This window comes from Crocuta crocuta, unplaced genomic scaffold (assembly GCF_008692635.1).
Source record: "Crocuta crocuta isolate KB4526 unplaced genomic scaffold, BGI_CrCroc_1.0 scaffold147, whole genome shotgun sequence".
Classification (NCBI taxonomy): Eukaryota; Metazoa; Chordata; class Mammalia; order Carnivora; family Hyaenidae; genus Crocuta; species Crocuta crocuta.
In genome coordinates, this window is record NW_027532594.1 from 7,070,892 (window position 1) to 7,084,845 (window position 13,954).

Sequence of the window (13,954 nt, forward strand, 5' to 3'; positions counted from 1 at the left end):
ATCATTTAGACTAAACCAAGTGGGCCTCTGCAGTCCTAGCCAATGTCCTCTGCTTCTAGCTGAATGGCTGAAAATTGCCTCTCCTTGCAACTGGTTAGGTAAATGGAATCAAAGACACAGTGGGGCAGGACCAAAAATCAACACTTAAACCACGTGGATTAAGTCATATTCTCCAACTTAGCCTCTATCAGTTATATTCCACCTTGGTGATGCAAGTAGTACAGAATACCTACTTGACTGGTTTATAAATAAACCAATACTGATTCCTTTCCATTTTGCTTGTGTGTGTGTGTGTGTGAGAGAGAGAGAGAGTGTGTGTGTGAGTGTGTGTGTATCTGTCTACTGCTTCTCTGAAGAGATTCTCTTAGAAAAGGAAGGATAAGGGAAACTGACCTCCATCTTGCACCCCTAATAACTGTACAAACTAACAGTAGTAACAATATGATTGAAGATGTTGGCAACAGGACAAGAAAGTGATATATAATACAAACTTAAAATAATCTTCATTTAGAGATATATCATAAAAGTACTTAAAACAAACGTGTGCTCATTTTCCAACACTTTTAAAAAATAAAGTTCTTTTAAAAATTATAAAAGTTTATACTTTTTAGAAATAAATACCATTTTTAAAATGATAAATATACTTTTAAGGTATTATGACATCCTTCTTAACCTGGTATCATATCCCAGTGAGCCTCTGCATCTCTTATCCTTAATGCTGACACAGTGTTAACACACCTAAGAACAATACTCATCAACCTTAAAGTTCTCAAGGGGCAACCAGCCAGTTTGTGAATTTTCTCAAAAGTCCATAATTATGAATAGCTTTTACAATGATTTACTTATATCGTATTACAGCCAGAAAATTAACAGTCAGGTACTAATGTTATATTCATTATAATACTCAGAGTGACTCAAAGGGAAAAAATAATTCTAGTTACCTGGGCCTTTCTGGTACATCTGAAGGATTGCTGCAAAACGGTTCCTGATAAATAGTTTCTGAAAGGTCATGATCCAACAAAGTTGCCATAATTTCTTCCCTACTTGGTGGGGACATAAGTGGTTTCAGAATGTGAGCAGTTCGAGGGGTGAAACTGCCATTTTTCGATTGTGAGGGAGAGCTGGTAGACCTTGGCGAACTATCAGGTGTTGGTGTCAATATATCATTGTTTCTTGAAACATACAATTCTAAATCTTCAGAGGCTGCATCCACAAGCTCACCATCAGGGGAGGATAGTATTGTAGTAAAAGAAGCATTGACTGAGTCAAGAGACTGTTGCATCTCTTTTCTGGTATGACCTTGAATCCAGTCTGAAGTGCCTGGCTGTGAGAGGCTAAGAAACACTTCTTTGCTTACTGAACTCCTATTCAATCTGGATTTTTCATTTAGACAGTCCTCTGTCTGCTGGACACAGAAAGAATCCATTATTGAAGTAGAGCGAGTTGTTAGAGGATGAAAGCTACTTTTCCACTGGGTGTGGCGATGATTCTCATTGCTATCTATGGACGATTTCTCAAATAGTTCAGGACTTAGAGTACCAGATCTAATCCATGAGTTTGAGTCTGAGGCATGATGTTTTTTGTCTTCATCACACTTCTGGTTATCATGACTTAAAAATTCACTTTTTTCTATAGTTTGTCCTGGGAAAAGATCTTGAGCTGCATCACTTAGGAACTTCTGTGGCAAATTCTGATCAGCTGGGACAAACTGACTTCCAGAATAAAAGCTACAAAATCCAGTTTGACCTATTGTATTAATATCAAAATTATAATTATGTTCAGGAGACAAGCTATCTTCAAGTGAATAACAACTCTCAAAACCTGGATCTGAAAAAAAGATGGGACTGTCATCTGACAGAGAGTTATCCACCTGGCCAGAGTTCTGTAAATTGAGAGAGTCTACTTTAAGAAGTTTGGGAATTTTTTCTTTCGGTTTTGTACTTCTAGGAGTTCGAGGTTTTCTTGAAGATGTTACTGATCGTGTTCGTTTAATTGTTTTGTTTTGCTCAAGGGAACCAGAAATACTTTTGTTCGGTTGAGGTTTATTAGATAATGGGTCCTGCATAATATTTGCATTTTGTGCTTTTTGCTGTCTCTTCTGTAACAATTCTTTTAGAACTGCCAGTCCAGATTGGCCTTCACCAAATGCTGAAGGTGTTGACACATTTCGACTTTTACACTGAGAAAGTGCTTTGGTTTGTGAAATTGCTTCTGACAACGACCTCTGTTTTACCCTTTCAGGTTTAAAATTTGACATATCTAAAATAAAGCCCCTTTGTTTTTGCTCCCATGCTATTTGTTTGATTGGACTTCTCAAGGAAGTTACAAAGCAATTATTAGGCATTTGGCTTTCCTCTGAAGCTGCATTTCCTGGAGAACAAGTTTCACTGTGCTTTGACTGTTCTGCCATGCACACAATCTGCTGCTGACTATCTTTGCAATGCAAAAAGTTAGGGGCATATGCCTGGTCTGGCTTTGAGTCTAAAGAATTACGATATTCATTTAACTTTCCAATGGATGACAAATAGTTTTTCTGTGTATTTGCATTCTCTTCCGTCTTTGGAGACATTATACCCGAAGATATCTGTGTATTCTGTGCTACCTGAGATAAATGGTTGGAAAGATCAAATATATTTTTTTGAATCAAGGTTGATTCCTTTAGAGTAAACATAGTGCTTTGATTAAGAGACCTCTGAACATTAATTTTTGAGATTCCAGGTCCCAAAGAACTACAAACAACTGATGAATGCAAATCATCTCGTGAGTTGGGGAATGTTTGCAAATCAGGCTTCTTGCTTTCTAAGAAAGAAGAAAAGCAGCCAGATATATTCTGTTGTGCATGAATTCCAGTGGGCAGGGGAGCAGAAAGGGGATGATCTATAGCAGAGCTCATTAGTGACACTTCTTTCTGTTTAAAAAGCAGCTGAGCGCCTCCAGAACTATTTGAGGTCTCAGACACATTCTGATGTTTCAGCACAAACTTAACTTCAGCACCAGACTGAGATTTAATTTTTTCATCTTTAATTGTTATGTGCTTTCTTGACATACCTTTCTCATTTGTTTTTTGTTTCTGTTTTGCTCTCGGTTTCTTTTTTCCATCATCTCCTAGTTTATTTGTCTGATTTCGTTTGTTCCTTTTCTTAGTAACTACAGTGGGATTAACAAGCTTAGTTTTGGATTTTTTAACCTGCGCTCTTGCTCTACTACTTTTTTCCATACGAGAACTAACAGTCTTGTTATTACATGCATTAGGACCCTTAAAAAGCATTGCTTCTTTATCTGCAGCAGCCATCATTTCTTCAGCTCTTGGATCTGTGGGAGACCAGCAGCGAGGGGGAGAAGAATTTATGGGACTTGTGCTTCTTTCAGAAAGAAAACCTAGTTTAGACATAACGTCACTATAATTCAAGTCACAGTCTTCGGTTTCAGCATTGTAGGATGGCGAGGGAGGAGACAGGATAGCGTGTGACCGTTTTCTCCTGAAAGACAAAGTTCTTTTAATATTTTCACTATTTGTCCTTTGTTGCTTACCAGTTTTTTTCTTTGCAGACTTATGTTTTGATTTTCTTCTGTGACTTTTCTTTGGTGTTAGTGGATAAATGGGATATTTGGTTGCAGGGGAGTCAGGAACTTTTGGCCAAAAATCCTTCAAAGGTGCAAGCTTTTTATATAGTTCCATTTTTTCCTCTGTCAATATAACTTGTTTTTCTTTAGAGTCTATTTTTCCTAGTTTCACAAGCATATTTTTTCTCCCTCTAAATCTATTAATAATAATATACTTTATGATGACAGGGGGCAACTTTTTAGACATTTTTCTCCGTTTTCGAGATTTGAGAGTTCCATCTAAACTTTCACCAATTTCCATGGGATGAGGTAGGCTAATTTTTGAGTTGTGTGTTACAAAACTTGACTCACTATCTTCAGTCTCATAATTTACCTTGCGTTTGGCTCTCAGTGTATATTTATTTCCATACAATCCAAAGGACTGCTCAGTTTCTAAGGTTGTCACTTCTCCAAAGTGGCATTCTATAAAACTGTCTGTGGGTGTTTTACTTTCAAAAGCTCCACGGGTGACTTTAATTAAGTCACTGGCCAATACATTATCCTTCTCAGGATTACTATTACAAGGATTATTTTGTATACAATTATCTTTTGTGGATACAGTCTCACTAGTTTTGGTAGAAGTCTCTTGATGACCTATAAGCTTCTTTTTATTCATTTTTAATCGGGACTGTTTACTGCTTGGTTGTAGTTTGTATGTGACAGGAGAGAGTTTCTGTGGTCTACTGAGACAGTTAGAAAGAACAACACTGGGAAAAAACATATAATGTGCTGCTTGCTGGCTGAGGCTTGGCTTTTCAGTTTTATGTTCTTGAAACTCTTCATATCTAATTTTAAGTTTATTTAGCCCACTTTCATCAGCAATGCTATCAAGAGAATGTACCATAGTTCTATTCTCTCCTGAGCATGACAGCAATTCACAATTTTCAGTTAATGATGAAGGGAATAAACTATTCAGAGCTGTGCTGTTTCCTTTTTCATTTCTGTCAGAAGATAATTTATTTTTTGAATGACTCAGGTCAGAAAAGTTCAAAGAATTTTTGCCCAGTGTACTTTCACTACTATGACGGTTCATATGTATAAAAGGGGCATCCTTATCAATTTTTCTAATGTTTGTATACTTTCTACTTGGTACTTGTCTTGTAACAGATGGGATATCTTCTTCATAATCAAAAATACTACTTTCACAGGAAGATACTGGGAGGGTATCTTTCTTACTACTTTCTTTATGAGAGTTTTCTGAATGGACAGAACTGCTTAAAGATCCAGGGTATTTCACAGAGTAAGTGCTTTCATTTGCAAAAGAAGCAACTGAATGATCTAGACATTTTTCTATATTGTTTGGCTGTGGGAGGTCTTCAATTAAATCTTCCTTGTTCAAAACATGGGAAGAAAGGGCACTTGTGTGTTTACACTGAAACGTAATTTTAGCAGAAGATGGGGGTTCTAATGTAGCAGCATCTTTGTGAAAGATGGAAGGTTTTACTGATAGTTTGCTTGTTGCAATCACAGAAGAGTGAGTTCTAGAATTTTCGTTGTTCAATGGATTGTCTGAAATGGGAGAAAAAAAGAATTTATTTCACCTCCATGCTTTTAATTTTTAAAATCTTTCCTGCCCTCCCCCACCAAAGAAAGAAAACCACAGGGTGGAAACTGCCAATAAAAATCAACTATCCTTTCTCTTCAAAAAAATAAAAAAATAAAATCTTTTCCCATACTATCACCTTGAAAGAAATCATATGAAATTTTCTATGCTTAAAATAGTTGTCTCAACAAAAAGGTCACTCCTATCATTAGGATAATAACTCAATCTAAATAATCAAGAATCAGTCATACTTGATTATTAGTCATTATTTTAAACATATATTCTTTTGATCAGAAATAAATTATTGGGGCACTGGGTGGCTCAGTCGGTTAAGCGTCCAACTTCAGCTCAGGTCATGATCTTGCAATTTGTGAGTTCGAGCCCCACGTCAGGCTCTGTGCTGACAGATCAGAGCCTGGAGCCTGTTTCAGATTCTGTGTCTCCCCCCTGTCTGCCCCTCCCGTGCTCACACTCTGTCTCTGTCTCTCAATAATAAATAAAAACGTTAAAAAATATATAATAAAATTTAAAAAAGAAATAAATTATATTAATATTCAGTGCCACTGTGCGGAATAGGGAAAAATACTGTCATCTTGAAAATTTTTCCTTAAACAATGTTTCGTTGCATTATCATTTCAAATAAGCTGAGCTATCTCTTTTTTTCAAAATTTTATTTAAATTCCAGTTAGTTAACATCTGACCATGTTTCTTATGCTACTTAAATGTTAACATGATCAACTGATTAAAGTTTATGAAACTTTAAATCAGTGATTTACAAATGTTATCCTCTTAGAAATGAGAAAGAATCACATACCTTCATACTCAAAGAAAAAATCTTAGAGGACAGAACGTAAGATAGTATTGTCAGAGCCTCACACTTAGCCAATTTTGTAAGAAAATGTGATTAAAGTTTTAAAATCAAATACATTTTTAGCCCCTACATAATAAAATGGTCACAGTGCATTAGTTTACTTACCACTATTTTCATCTGCAGTTCCATCTAACTGAGGTATAGAAAGATTGGCTAGAAGCAAACTGTTATTACTCCATTCCATTTCTTCTTCTGAAGATGAATCATCTTCTTCAGTTGAGCTTCTATGGGTATTTCTACACAGTGATCTAGAGAATATTAAGATTCAATAGTGAGTATGATCATAGAAAAAAGAATATCAGATTCAAAAAGTTGCCTAATGTGATGCTATGATAGTAAAACTAAAAAGATCGAGAACCCAGTAACATCTAAAAAGGTGGCATCTCAGCATATTTTAAGAAGTCTCCACAAATATACAATCTCTATACTATGAACTGGAAACAAATAGGTAAGCAAGGGCGTACTCAGGTCAGGTTGAAAGAGAAAACAACAGGGATCAGAGTGGGGCTAGGAAGTGGTAAAGGTGTTGAGTTGGTCCCAGCAGTGGCTATAAAGACGGTTACTAAGGAATTCAGATGGGCTGTGAAATCCAGAATGACTTCATCTCTTATTGATTAAAATTTTTTCACTAGGTCCTACTTTCTATTTGGATGGGCAAACTTACTTTCTATCTATACCTAAGTTTTTCTTTCTCTTGTCTCAAAAATTTGGAAATGTCCTTTAATTATACATAGAACAGTTTCTCCATCAAGCCTTTATCAAATCACAATTTGTCCTAAAGTCACTCTCTTAGAAGCTCAAAGAGTTATTAGAGGTCATCCAGTCCAATTTTCTACTCAGTGCAAAAACCTTATTTTTAATAGATGCTAAAATCTCTAGTTTTACATTCTCAGTATAAGGAACTTGCTGCCTCACCAGGTAATCTTTTCCACTGTTAATTTTTAGTGATTTTCTTCCTATATTTACACAATACTTTCCAACTTCCATGTATTATTCTTGCTTTTGTCCTGTGTCACTCTACGTAGCCAATCTATGCTATTTTCCATCTTTAATATATAACCTTTAATATATTTGAAGGCATTTATTATTTGTCCCAATAATTAGATCTCTAATTAGATCAAACATCTATTCTTCCTATTGCTCTTTATTTTTTAAGAATGTTTACTTATTTAGTCCAACGGGGGAGGGGGGGAGGGAGGGGGGGGAGGCGAAGAAAAAGAGAAGGAGAGAGAATCCCAAGCAGGGTCTAGACACATAGCATGGAGCCCAACTCGGGGCTTGATCTCATGAATATGAGATCATGACCTGAGCTGAAATCAAGAGATGGAACATTCATCTGACTGAGCTACCCAGGCACCCCCTTTGCTGCTCTTTAAAAGTGAGTTTTCACAGAACCTTCCTTTTCTTCCTCTTCTTTCCCTTTCCTTTCCTTTCTCAGGATTCTTAAAATATGGTAATTCAGGGCAGAATAGAACATTCACAATACAAGAGAATTGAATGATTCTTTCTAGACACTATACTTCTATTTTTCAATTTCTAATATTCATTTATGAAATGTTTATTCACTGTTATGAAATGAAAGGTTTGTTTTCCCAAGGTTAACTTGGGGATGGTTTTCACATAATTGGTCCAGTCAATGAACATGTAAGCATTAATTAATCAGGGGATAAACTATGACTATTATTTTAAACAGGCTGACATTATTGGTAACAAGTAGAGAGTAACTTTATAAGAATTTTGTATATTTGAATTTTAATCTACTTGATATGGGTATAAAAGTATAAACAAGATGTAATCTGAGAAACTGTAGACAAAATGTTAATGTTATACTGAAGGTAAAATCAAAGTAACAATACCAAAATAAACAATAAAGAAAGAAACAAATGGAAAAAGGATAAAGTGAAATACCATAAGAACAAATAGAAATATCAAATAGTCAACACTTTACTAAAATATGAAAGAAGCAATCCAATTTATTTGATTACAACAAGACTTAAACACATCAAGTAAACACTGTAATTATTTTATTAATAAAATCCAAAATCTGTTAGAGTAATAAATGTTACCCCAGGTACAGCTGGTAGCCAATAATTAAATTCACTATTTTGGTAACCATATAACACTAAAGACTTATTGTGCTCTTAATCAAGTAAAATCATGGCTTTTCCATAGAAATTATTAAGCCCAAAATGAACTAAAGGTCTCTCTAGTCTATATTTATATAGCCGATTCACTGAACCTAAACATAGGACTCTCTATTAGGCATCACCTATTCAGTTACAATGTATTTTTGAATCTATATTCTGTCATCCAATGACTTACCAATCTCTAACGTTTGTGATAATCTCAATCCAATCTAGCATGATACTTGGCATTTAAGCATTTAGGTGGTTTATTAAAAGCAAATTCATGTATTCTCCTTACCTATTAGGATGTTATGTAAGACTTCACTAAATGCCTATTGAAATTAAGACTCAATAGGATTATAACATTCCCTTAACCATATTTAAAAAGGATATAAAGACCACAGAGCATGACTTGAACTGATATACTCTACTTTCCTTTCTAAGTGCCCATAAAGTGTTTATTTAATAATCATAATTATTACCCTTACTAGAAAGGAGTAGGACTGGAAGCAAGGAGAAGGCCAGTTAAAAAGTGAATCATAGTATTCCAGACAAATGATAATGAAGGCCTAAGTTAGGATATTACCTTGGAAAGGAGGGGGGGATAGAAGGACAGAACAAACGCTATGGAGACAAGAGTTGACTGACACAACTAAACAATAAACAGGGGTATAAAGGAGGGCAAGTCAAATAAAACACTGAAATTACAAACTTTCAGAAGTCAGTGGGGTGGGAATGGAATTTATTATTACAGAAATAAGAACAAAGCTATTTTTATTGGTTGTTGTGGCTGAGGCATTTCCCAATAGGATAGTTCATGGAAAGATTTATCAAATTTATATTAAAAAAATTAAAAAGCTAACATACAGACGAGCTACAAAAAGTTTTATGCCTTTTACTTCACTTTTTTAAAATTTTATTTATTTTTCATTTAAATACAAGTTTAACATTTAGTGTAACAATGATTTTAGGAAAAAAATTTAGTGATTCATCACTTACAATATAAGACCTAGTGCTCATCCCAACAAGTGTCCTCCTCAATGCTCATCACTCACCTAGCCCATCTCCCCAACCAATACCCCTCAAGCAACCTCCAGTCCATGCTCTGGATTTCAGAGTCTCTTGTGGTTTGTCTCTTTCTGTTTTTATATTATTTTTGCTTCCCTTCCCTTATGTTCATTTGTTTTATATCTCAAATTCCACACACATTTAAAAAAATTTTTTTTTAAGTTTTATTTATTTTTGAGAGAGAGACAGCATGAGCAGGGGAGAGTCAGTAAGAGAGGGAGACACAGAATCCGAACACAGGCTCCAGGCTCTGAGCTGGCTGTCAGCACAGAGCCCAACGCAGGGCTCAAACCCACAAACTGCGAGATCATGACCTGAGCTGAAGCCAGATGCTTAACTGACTGAGCCACCCAGGCGCCCCCACATACATTTTTTAAAAACAGATTAGGAAATATTGGCAAAAGACATTTTATGACACCATGGAGGGTCAAGTCTATCAGGAAATCAAACACTGATTCTGTCTGGACCAGGTAGCATTAGTTCTTCAAAGGTCAAGGGCTGAGTCTTTGAATGATTCATAACTGTCACAGCAAAGGGAACTGAACACATGAAGCTAGGAAAAGTATGAAATAATATTTTGCAGATTTGGAATTTTCTACTCATAGAATGAAAATGGAATTCTTTGTAGGACCATAGTGTGAAAATATAGAAGAAAGGGTTCTGATATACACCCAGATAACAAGGGACCAAAAATTTTATTTTTAAGTAGCGTTGAGAAACCAGAGGAAATCTTACATGTATATTTAATATTTATGGATTAATCTTTCACCCTTCAATAATGGCTCTGGGGATGAAAATATCAAACAAAAGAGTTTAGAGGCTTTAGTATGTCTACATAACTTTAAATGAGAGGCATACTCAATGTTTCAGTCTCAGAAGCCTAATCTCTTTGGACATACAGAGATATAACTCAAACCAATCAGGGTCACAAGAGACTGATGTGGAAAACTATCTTATTCATTTAGCTTGAGAAATGATCAGAATATCAATGTCTGTTTCTGAGACTTTTTATTTATTTTTAATATTTAATTCCTTCAGTCTATTCACACCTAAAAACTATTTGTTTTCAAACTGACTCTAGAACTGTTGCTCCAACCCATAACAGGTCACCTCTCAGAAGACACTCTTTTTCCCCCCAATTCAGAGATAAGGAGGCCTCATTTATTTTGCCTCATTTATTATCCACACATATACAAACAGATGATTTCTACAACTTAGGTTTATGGGGGGAATGGGAATTGGAGGAAGTTGGTCAAAAGATACAAACTTACAGTTATAAGATAAGTACTAGGAAGGTAATGTACAACATGGTGACTATAGTTACCACTCCTGTATGATAAAGAGGAAAGTTGTTAGAGTGAACCTTGAGAGTTCTTATTAAAAGAAACATTTTTTTCCCTTCCCCCCCTCCTATTTCTTTTTACTATATCTATATGAGATGATGGATATTAACTAAACTTATTGTGGTAATCATTTTACAATATATGTAAGTCAAGCGTTTTTACTATACAACTGAAACTCATACAGTGATAGAAGTCAATTATTTCTCAATAAAACTGGCAAAACACACTTAGGTTTAATCTTTTTAAATGTAGCAAAATTTTATTTTGCTTAGAATATGAAGTTATGCCACAAGAAAAACAAAGCACTACTTTAAAGAGATTTAAAAGACAACTATTAGTTTATAAAGTATTTAACATGAATAATAGTAAATAGTAATTTCTAACTAAAGAACAGTGATCATGGCAATAGGAAATTATTAAAGTAATGGAAATAACTAAAAAGTTACCTCTTTTTGGCACAAGGTTCTTCAATATTGCTGTCCCATCTCTGAGACATCACCAAACTAAGCTCCATTTCCTCTTTTTCAATCTGTGGTTCATTTTCTTCATCATCACTATTTTGGGAATTTTTAGTGTGTCCAAAGAAATGACACTGTGATGGTATCCTATTTCTTCCCGCCTGATATCCATCATTTTCCAAACCAGCAAGAAGATGTACCAGAGCCTCATCAGGACTACTGTCCACTATAAAACAAGTGAAGCATCACTAACAAATAACTCTTCTACATAATTCAACAATTCAGATCAGTTATAAAACAAGGAAATCACAGATGTTGGCACATACTGAAAGAATAGAAATGACTTTGTTGATGTAGCTCTTTTATTAAAGTGTGATGATCTTTGGACTACTTGCACTGGAATGATTTTGTGTCTTTCCAGACCCCATCCTATATCTACTGAAGCAGAATTTCTGAGGTAGGGCCCACGAATATGCATTAATCAAGCTGCCCAAACTCTTACTGCACTGTTAAGTCCAAATAGAGTCACCAGTGTTCAAAACAAATACAAAATATGGAATAAATATATGATTAATGCTAAGAAGTGCCTTAAAAACAGTACATGTGAACACCTTATTCTCACTTAAGTTGTATTTAGCTAACAGGATAGACAAATGAAATCTGTAGTTGAAAAACACAAGAAAGCTTTTAAGTGGTCAATGACATTACTTAAAAAACCTTGAAGACTACAATGAAATGCCACTTCATATGTACTGGGGTTGACAAATCGAAGACAAATAATAAGTATTGGCAAGGAAGTAAAGAAATTCAAAACTTTCTACATTGCTGATCAGTGTGAAATGGTGCAGCAGCTTTGGAAAAAAGCCTGATGATTCCTCAAGATGTTACACATAGTTACCATATGATACAGAATTTCCACTCCTGACATATACCCAAGATAACTAAAAACATATATCCACACAAATATATATACATGAATAATCACAGCAGCATTATTCATAAGTGCCAAACAAAGTGGAAACAACTCACATATCCATCATCTTAAGAATGGATAAATGAACTACGGTATATTCCTATGACAGAATATTACTCAGTAGTGAAAAGGAATGAAGTACTGGCTCATGCTACAACTTGGATGAACCTTGAAAACATTATGCTAAGCGAAAGGAGCCACCAACAAAAGTTATAGGATTCCATTTATATGAAATTACCAAAATTGGTAAATCCATTAAGGAGAAAATAGATTAGTGGTTGCCAAGAGCCGAGAGGAGGGAAGAATGAGAAGCGAGTGCTAATGGTTATGGGGCTTTTTTAGGGTGATAAAAATGACGGAGATAGACAGTGGTAATGGTTGCATAACTCTGTGAACATGACAAAAATCACTGTATACACCAGAAGGTAAATTTTATGGTATGTGAAATATCTAAACAAAAGCTATTATTGAAAAAAAAAAAAAAACAAAAGACCACGAAGGTGGGAGGTTTGTTCTAAGCTAATACATAACTTTTTTCTCTCTAAGAAGAGATAATATGCTCTCTATTTACCAAAATATCAGGTCCCAGGTTTTCTTCATTGACATTAAAGAAAATTGGTTCAAATATGCTACCAAATAGAAGACAAAAATAAAGATATTTGCTTGTAAAGGCCACTTTTGCAAAAATCTGTTGCTTAAACCTAGAACTACAATTCATTTTTCCTGTCTCATTCTTTAAAAAAAGATTTACAAATGAACTACAGATATTTGACTTTCAGATCTTTGACTAACACGGAGATTGCATTTGTGACTAACACATAAATCCCAACCTTAGGCAAGGTGGAATTTATCTACTAATGATACACTTTATTTTCCTGATACAATGAAATAAGGATATACCTCTCTCACTCTCTTTTTCAATTCCTTCATTTCTCTGTGTTCCTCTTAGCTGCCTCTTTTTTCTTTGGATCATTTCTTTCTCGAAATGCCATTCATTTATAAAAGAAAATTTCCTACTCTTGTCTAAAATGTTCTTGAAATATAACTGGGTACAATAATTTTGGTATTGTTCCTAGTCAATTTGTGTTACATTCAAATGAAAATGAATATATCAGACAGAGGACACTGTAGAAAGCTGGGAACACACCTGATGCAATCTCTCATTTGATACAGTAAGAATGGAAAAAATACAAAATTCACACAAAAAAGAGACATAAAATCATTACACCAGGAAAAACAAGAAGCATGAAACTCAATGACATTTTTTTTGCAGTGAAATTTTATTTTAATGTTTATTTTTATTTTTGAAACAGAGAGCAAGTGCAAGTGCATGAGCAGGGGTGGGATAGAGTGAGAGAGAGAATGAAAGAGAGAGAGTGGGAGAGAGAATCCCAAGCAGGCTCTACACAGTGGAGAGCGCAGAGCCCAATGTGGGGCTTGATCATGACCTGAAATCAAGATTCTGATGATTAACTGACTGAGCCACCCACGTGCCCCATAATGAAATTTTAAATAAATTTTTGAACAGGACGTCAGTAATTTAAGGTAAATTAATGAAATGAAATCTAACATGCCTTATGATGCTAATGAAAATGCATTTAGGGAAATGCAAAGACACAGAGAAATAACTGTCATGTTATATACTTGCCAAAAATTAATGGCTCAAAAAGAATTGTTCAGGAAATTTCTGATACTCACGAAGGAAGAATCAATTATGGTATTTAATTATGTACTCAACTTCGGAGAATTCTGAATTCAAAATAAATGTATTTTCCCCCTAAAGCAATATAGTTGTCCTCCAACCAAAGTGAAGTTTAAAAAAAAAAAAAAGGAAAGAGGGGTATCTGGGTGGCTCAATCAGTTAAGTATCCGACTTCAGCTCAGGTCAAGATCTCACAGTTCATGGTCAAGCCCTGAATCAGGCTCCATGCTGACAGTACAGAACCTGCATGGTATTCTCTCTCTCTCT

General features: G+C 35.0%; 1 protein-coding gene across 2 annotated transcripts in view; it reads right to left on the minus strand.

Annotated features, from left to right (window-relative positions):
- REV3L (REV3 like, DNA directed polymerase zeta catalytic subunit) overlaps nucleotides 1-13,954 on the minus strand; it is a 175,192-nt gene that overhangs the window by 71,633 nt on the left and 89,605 nt on the right. For both annotated transcript variants that reach the window (XM_077779953.1, XM_077779951.1), the window contains 3 exons: nucleotides 11,001-11,238; nucleotides 6,123-6,265; nucleotides 942-5,112 (listed from right to left, as the gene is read on the minus strand). In XM_077779953.1, coding sequence (XP_077636079.1) covers nucleotides 942-5,112; nucleotides 6,123-6,265; nucleotides 11,001-11,238 — 4,552 coding nt within the window. The remainder of the gene's footprint in view (nucleotides 1-941; nucleotides 5,113-6,122; nucleotides 6,266-11,000; nucleotides 11,239-13,954) is intronic.